The sequence below is a fragment of the Schistosoma haematobium genome, chromosome 7 (assembly GCF_000699445.3).
Source record: "Schistosoma haematobium chromosome 7, whole genome shotgun sequence".
Taxonomy (NCBI): Eukaryota; Metazoa; Platyhelminthes; class Trematoda; order Strigeidida; family Schistosomatidae; genus Schistosoma; species Schistosoma haematobium.
Window position 1 is genome coordinate 6,495,667 of NC_067202.1, and position 8,078 is coordinate 6,503,744.

The following is an 8,078-nucleotide window of genomic DNA, read 5'->3' on the forward strand; positions in this document are numbered from 1 at the left end:
AGACCTCATGCTAGGTTTCAAAATATCTATGCAATTTGTTACAACCGACAGCCTGAATTAACATATACAGCAACACATATGTTACTTCGTCTATTGGTGTCCACTTTTAGAAATATAACTGCGAAGTTAGAAAACCGATCCAGCACTTTAGAACTCATTTGGTCTTATTGTCATTTCGACCAATATACTTCGCCCCTTGTTTTCAGTCTACACCATCGTATTCGATAGGTGATGTACGTCGACCCGTGTAAACTAAGTAGTGGATAGCCAAGTAGCCATGAAACCTAAGTCGTAGTGTGTTAATTGCGACTTAACCTGAGGTATCTATGGGATGACAGCCATGTTCGCCGAGGCTTGGTATCATGATCCGTGGATTTCAGTCCAAGAGCTCTAGGTGACTACACGCGAACGAACCCCATCGCAGATTGCCAGAAACCTTATACGCAAGACCCTCAAGTACGACTCACGGACGCAAACTCAAGGGCATAGCCGCAGTCTTCTAAGACCCTATCCCTGTTTAGCTTGTGCAACCGTCTCACTGCTGCCTGTTGGTACACTGAAGCAAAGTAATTACGCAGCCCTAGAGCTTCAGCAGAATCTTGGGCCCCTAAGGCGTGAGTATTCGACTGGACCTAGGACACTTCGCACAACTACTGAGGGCTCACCTTTCGTGTTTGAGGTACATCACACATAGGTACTAGTTAAGCACAGCCTAAACACCTAGCACGCTTAGCAGCGATACATCCCCACAAACGATGGGACTAAGTTTTTTTTTAACTTCTCGAAACACCAAAACTTAGAAATTCATGCTCATTTTCTAAACGTTATCTGGACCATGCAGGTTAGACAAGCAAGTAATAGACTGATTATTAAGATGACAATTCAATTTATAATGATTAAAACCCAACAAATATGGATAGATTTTAGTTAAAAAGATGTTTCGAAAATTTAACAATGTAATAAAGTATTACAAATGAGTAAATGCATTAGCTAACACTGAATTATGTGTTGTCGAAAAAAATGTCAGCAAATGTACTGTACAAATACATAGTTCATTTTGGGTGAATTTGTGGTTAAACATAAAAGATGAACATGAACATAACATATACAATAGGAATTTGGCCTAAATAAGAACAATCAAGTTTATATCAACTGTCTAATCATCCGCAGTTGATCCGTTTTCAACGTGGGTCTCCACACGATCTTCAACGTGCTTATGCTTAGTTCCACAGTGCTCCGCTTTATCCCCATTTTTCCCATCTTGAATGTCATCATGACGCCGCTTGGTGCCGGGACGTCGAGGTCCACTCACGTTGGCAGCCGAAAGGTTAGCTCCGTTGTCTTCCTCTACCTCGTCTTCATCTTCATCATCCACATCGTCGTAATCATCTAATTCCGCTTCCTCATCTTCGCCTATAAGAGAGAACAAAAAACGTCGAGTTAATATGAGTGGGCATCACAAGAAATTAAGCAGTTAAGAACAATACTTACCTGGAGCATAGTCATCCTCATCATCTTCAAGTTCACCACTTTGTTGAAGGGCTTCAATGCCAATTTCGTCGTCACATTCGTCTTCCTCATCAGATCCTTCATCATCCTCTTCATCAGCTTCATCGACACCGTCCGCTACATCAAAATAATTATATAAGATGTAAAGTTAACTTCCAAAATGCTTTTTTGTCGAGGAAATAGATTTTTACTTGTCTACTGATTTACTTAGTTAAACAAGAACTGGACATCCATGTGCTGTCATCTAAAAAAACCCAGTAACTATTAACAAAAAGAGCGAAATAGATGAAAGCCAGAAGTACTTAATAGAATGTCATCAGCAGTGCAAGCGATTCATGGAAGACAACCGAGGAACGTCCGGAAGCTACTTTATTCGCTAGACTTCTTAACTCCTACCACCAACTTCTAATCTAAAGATTTTGTCCACACGTCTAACTTGTTAACAAAATCTACCTATAGTCTCATTATACGCTTAGAACCACATGTTGAAGCTTAGTGTTTGCCATGAACAGGAATGAAGTGTGATCATCCATTTGACCAGTCTCCATCTATCCTTAATGTATCAACGACAGCAGGACTGCCGCCTCAGTGTCAGAACCTCACGAGAAGGCGAGCGTCAACTCATGACACTGAGGCGCACCAAAATATAACAGGTTCTTTAAAGGTCTATATCTATATTCACATCCTTGAAATACTGCTCTTTACACACACATTTTGGACCTAGTTCATGTCACGGTAATGCAATAAACCACACATCTTGGAACTTAGAGAAAAGCTATTTATTCATATCCAGAAAGTAGGTTCTATGTAGGCCTTTGAAGTGAGTGTAATGAGACAACCATTTACAAATCACAATGACAAAAACAGAGAAACGGAAATGCAGAAGGCCGAAAGCGAGGACCATGAACGAGAATGTTTGCGAAGTAATAACTAATAACGATAGCTTCGTTCCAAAAACGTCTTTTGGACACATAGTAGACCGAATGCATACTGGGATTGACAATTTACAAGACTGAAGACATGAATGAGCACATCAATTTGACTACACAAATCGAGAAACTGAGCGACGAGCGCTATACGCATGGGTTACCAAGACAGACACAAAACCGTTCTGAACACTCGCGTTCTTAATTAAACACTTAAATGCCCGAATCAATTGGTTGACTGAACAGTATGGATCGCTTACGGGTAAAACTTTAAACTGTGGCATACGAACATATCAAGACAAAAGGTTTGACTTACCCTCTTCATCAAGACCTCCATTCAGAAAATCGTTTCCAAACACTTCTTCCTCGTTGTTCCTGAATCATGAGTTAAATTTAAGTATATGGACTTACTCATCAAGACCGTCCAAATACTTTAAAGACGGAATCATCGCAAAAGCCTTTTTACGGTAATTCTCCGTAGTGGTGACAGGACAGTTCCCGAGGTCCAGACTCTTGAGTTCGGATAGCTTAGCCAGTGGAATCAATACATCCATTGATTCAATCTTATTGCTACTTAGATTAAGTTGCTCAATGTTGGGACATTTGAGCAGAGCGTCAAGACCACCAGATATCAAATTATTCGACAACTCAAGCTTAGAAAGCATAATTTAGTCTAGCCCAACTTACATTTTTTAAGCTGGCAAGACAAGGCAAACCAGCCAAACTTTGAAGACCAACGTTCATCATGCTCAAGACCTCTAAGGACGAATATTCATCCGTGAGACCTTCGATATCCACGGATTTTGAGTTGTCCAAATTCAGCTCCGTGATCTAATGCACATCAAGAACTGAATCCCAACCTACTTCTCCGGGTTCCCGTTTTCCCCGCTCCAACTCAATGCGCTGCAACAAAGTCATGTATGTCATAATTCGAAACAATGAACAAAAACTAGGAGGAGTAATGGCCGTCCCAGGAAGCAGTTTTCTGTGCAGACAAACAAAGAGGTGGTACAAACAAAAGATTGTTTAGTACTTTGTGATGCAGCTTCATATACTTTTTAAATGCGAATATTAAAGCATGCAAGTATTTTTCAAGGAATATAACTGTTTTTGATGTACCTCAGTATTAATTGAACATCAATAATTCGGGGTCCCCAGTAGTTCCATTTAGACGTGGGCATGAAAGAGGAGTTTAACCTCACATAACCTTAAAAAGCAACTAAGGCTTTAGAAATATACTCCTGTTAACTGTCATATAGAATATTCGTTTACAGTCAGATGAGAGTTGTTTAAAAATTACTGCGGTTTGAAGAAAACAATATCCCTTGTTAGTGCATTCAAGAAGACCTATGGGAAAACAAACTCTTAACGGTGATGAATCGATGAGCTAAAATGGTATTATAGCCTTTGGTGTACAAAGAATTGCAGTCTTTAGGACTAACGAAACCTCACCAGGATATGATGGTGGACAAGAATGTTTCCCTTTATTATGTTCTACTACGAACTACACATGCATCAGTCAACCTGGCTTGATAAGAATAGATCCAGTGAAAATGGATGTATGAGAGCCAGGAAACGGAGTTTCAACGAAAACAAACAAAACTAATAGCTTTCGTGTTCCAACCTCATTGAAACCAGTGAAGTGAACACCCTGAATAAACTATGTCGAGCGCCTACTTCCGTCAAAGGTGAGAGAATGGACAGAGAGACTTGCTAAGGAAATCCGGTAACTATTGACAGTGAATCTCGGAAAATTTCACGGCTGTGACAATATATGTCGGGCTTTCCTAATGAAATGAACAGATGTCCTGTCATCCATTGAATAACTTAATCTGATATTCAATATATTTGAAGGATTCCTTTGTTACTTGAATACTAGACCCAAGTAGAATACATTTTCATGTACCTGTAATGATGTGTGAGAAAGTATCTTCATGTATGTCTTCCACTTGTTCTTCTCTTACATGGTTTGTTTCTTTAGTTTTTGACTATATTTACTCATGTTTTGTATCTTTTTGATTCATTTGGAACTATTATTTCTATATTGTTTGCGATTTCTTAAGTGTGGCCAACGCTTTGGTGTTATTAGAGTTTCGACCAATTTTTCCTCGTACTATAGCTTAACATTTTCGAAAACTTTAGCGGTGGCTACATAGAAAACCATCCTCTTTGACTGGTACTGCTCGACCTGCTACTAGTTTCTGTCCTAGTTGAAAAGAAACTGTATTATCCTGACTGTAGGCAAGAAATATTGTTTCGAACATTGACTGAATAGGACTAAGTTCTTAGCCAACATAAATGCACTTATCTATGCTACTAGAATAGTAAACCTAATCTAAAATTGTAAACCTATTAAAATGTGACTACCTAGTGTGTAAAATCACATACCAGAAACAAATCATTATATATGCTGACTCGTTCTCTCGTAACATCGGTAATGTTTGTAATAGCCTTTGGAAAACACATCTAGACTGGGGATAGCATAATATATTTGACGTGAAGACTATGAAGTTACATAGAGTGTTGGCTGCAGACATCTTTGTAACGTCAAAACATAATAGCTGAAGTATTCATTTACTTCCTTACTTTGCGTAGGAATTATATTTCCCACTATCTTACATTAAATGTTGAAAACTATGTTTGAAAAAGAGAACCTAGCACTCCAGTTGTTTCGCTTCACCATCTAAATGATTACCTATTCTGCCACTAGTCTGGTCTCTTCTATTGATAAAGCGAGGAGTATACACCGACACGAAGTGGATACCCCTACATGGCCGAACGATGTCGCCAATGCCAGTACGACTGCTTGTTCTTCAAATTCTTTGAACCATTTCGATCTTATTTTTTTCTGGATAGAACCGTGCTTTTGACTGTCAAGGCACCTGTTTTTGACTTGTCAAATCTATGTGTGAGATTTTTTTATTCTGTGGCTTTTCCTTTCAGCGAAAATATCGTTTAGTACAACATGCAATACCATTTTTATATGGCTTTCCACGTTATCATACAGAAAATATTGTCCAACAGCGTTTGCAAAATACTTGAATATGGATGCACGACTGAGAAATTTTTTGGACAGTGGAACTGAATTTATTGTGGCTCCCGTATACAATAACCTAATTTGCATTCGCGAATTCCCCATGATGTGACTGTCGGATTCGTATAATCCTACGTCAAGACTAAATCATTGTCCATGGTATCAGTCAGTGCTGTTGTCTGTAAGATTCTTCGAAGAACAATTTCTGGCCTACTGACATTTTCATTAGGCTACTTCTGATTGTTTCTCCATATTATCAAGGAGTCTGCAAAATTGTTCCAGCGCTGACCCTTTTTAACTTTCTTTTTCGTCATGTATTTAAACCCCCGACTGGATCTTCTAAGTTGTTGTTTATTTATTTTCAGAGATGATTTATAATGGTTCATTGTTATTCGATTGTCACTGAAGATTTATAGGAAGTCTTAAAAATTAAATTTTACTGAGACAACATACACACAACAACAGTTCTAAGCATAACCCCCGAAAATGCCAAACTATGTTCTTTTATAGCTCGAAAAGAAAGAGAATATCTATTTCCTCTGGGTCTTTTCAGATGGTCGACGTGGTGTCTTTAGTGCTTGAACGGGATTTCGGTTCACTTTTTATCCGAGCAGTAAGTCACGGGTGGATTAATTTTACTGATTTCAGTAACGAACTAGGTAAAAATTCCAACGCAATATGAAAGCTCTTAAATTCGGTTTTTGAACTCTTTACATTTTGAACTGTATTTAAGCGTTTATTTAGGATTGAATTTTTAATTCTTATAATCTATTTCTCTGGATTACTTTTGTTCTAATTTGAATTACAGTTAACATAACTGTGTGAAACGATGATATGCTACAGAAACGAGGAGTGGGAGGTTAAAAGAGAGCAAACAAATTAAAATGCTAGCTTCCCAGAACTGTTCTCCAACTGTTTGGTGCTAGCGAGGATCAGTGTGATCAAAGTAGTGTCAGCAGAGTGTGTTTTGACAGGCTTGGTTTTTCTAAAGTTAGGTAAGTCACTACTTAAAGAGAAACAGTTAGAAAAGACCCTCAAATCGATTAAGGATTTTGTGAAGTCCAAGTTGATAGGCGAGCTCACGTTAATACATTCAAGCGGTCGTTGGCCAGAGTTTGTGGGTGACTTCCAGTAAGTTGAGAGCACTGGGTTTCTGCGATGTGTTCTCCTCGCACAAGCCGTTCTTTTGTGAAACTTCACATATTTAATGATGCCTCAGATATTGGTAATACGACCGTAGCATATGCCCGATGTTATACCTCTGGAATCGAAGGCTGTTCACGTTCTATTGAAGCGGACGCAAGAGTACTACCCTTGAAGGCTCACATTTACAACGCTTGGACTTTACTGCAGCATCAATGGCAGCTCGCGTAAAGGCTTAGCTGCCATCCGGGTTAGATATTAGGTTTGCAGCGGCGAAATTTCGGACGGATCCTATGATTGCACAGCATTACATTTGAAAATGAGTACAGCTGGTTTAAGACACTTGTGTCAAACCGAATTCCGGTGATTCGCAGTCCTAATAAGGCGGAATAATGAAGATATGTACCCTCTTGAAAATTCTCATCTAGAGGGATTAAGCTCGAAATCAATGATTTTAAGGTAAGGAGAGAATGTCCACATTTCCTGAAGAAATCCAATGAGTTTTAATTCACTTCTTCAGAGTGAATCAATGACTGAAATAAAATTAACGAAAGTTTAAATAATACAAAGGAAACAATGAAAAACATCTTTAGTACAATATAAATCATAAAAGGTTTGAACATGTGAATGTCACGTTCTTTTGGCCAAGATGAATCTGTATGACACATACCTATATTTATTTGTGTGTATGAAGGCATGTAAAATGCATAAGTTTGTAATAATGACTTGTGAGGTTGAAGTTCAGAATTTGTGTGTACATTGTGTGGATAATGAATAAGGTCAGATGCGATTGTTTATGCTAATTTTACTTTGGTTATTGATTTATTCTGATAAAATGACTTAAATTAAGCCACATAGCATCAGAAATACAATTTTTCTACTGATCGGGATACCACAAAAATATATTCATTGTTTGGACAAGAGGTTAAATGTTCTTTTAATCTGAGACCAGTATCAAACTTAGGGTGGTGAACTCTTTTTCACGAATGTTGAATCTTTCAATGATATGTGGATTATTACGTATTGGTGGTCGGCCTTAAGATAGCTTTCGGCTTTTGTCCAGGAAACATATTACGACGCTACCTGAGTGTTCGATTTTACAGAGTCAACATAAATTATAAAAACATGTATTTCATAGGTAATAGCAACATCCAGAAAGGTTTTGGGTATTGAGAGATGTTGTAGCCATGAGAAAAATGACAAGATTCTGTGTTCATTGCAAGAAAAACTCCTGTCCTATCTATCAACTAATGATAACTCTATCAGACACGATAGGGAAGTAATTCCTTCTATTGATTTTTGCGCATTTCGAACAGTTTTAGCTGATACTACATGGCAAATAACCATACACTGTTTTAACGTGATACAATTATAACTTCGTTTTTAAACAGGTTCATCCTGACGTATTTTTAGGACTTAAACTAAATCATAGTCGATATCTTCTAATCATTTATAAAGTGATAAAC

The 8,078-nt window shown here is 38.0% G+C and overlaps 1 protein-coding gene across 4 annotated transcripts; it reads right to left on the reverse strand.

Annotated features, from left to right (window-relative positions):
* Positions 1 to 866: 866 nt before the first annotated feature.
* On the reverse strand, positions 867 to 3,419 carry ANP32A_1 (Acidic leucine-rich nuclear phosphoprotein 32 member; the record flags this gene model as incomplete). 4 transcript variants are annotated; one of them, XM_012938210.3, is made up of 6 exons in its annotated part: positions 3,300 to 3,419; positions 3,123 to 3,266; positions 2,847 to 3,088; positions 2,752 to 2,810; positions 1,492 to 1,626; positions 1,157 to 1,413 (listed from the first exon to the last, which is right to left on the reverse strand). In XM_012938210.3, the coding sequence occupies exons 1-6, from the start codon at positions 3,360 to 3,362 to the stop codon at positions 1,157 to 1,159; spliced, it is 900 nt and encodes a 299-aa protein (XP_012793664.3). In that variant the 5' UTR covers positions 3,363 to 3,419. The 4 variants fall into 4 exon arrangements, with proteins under 4 accessions (XP_051064316.1, XP_051064315.1, XP_051064314.1 ...); XM_051217885.1 differs by having other exon boundaries at positions 867 to 1,413; positions 2,847 to 3,266; XM_051217884.1 differs by lacking the exon at positions 1,492 to 1,626 and having other exon boundaries at positions 867 to 1,413; positions 2,847 to 3,266.
* Between the last annotated feature and the right edge of the window lie 4,659 nt (positions 3,420 to 8,078).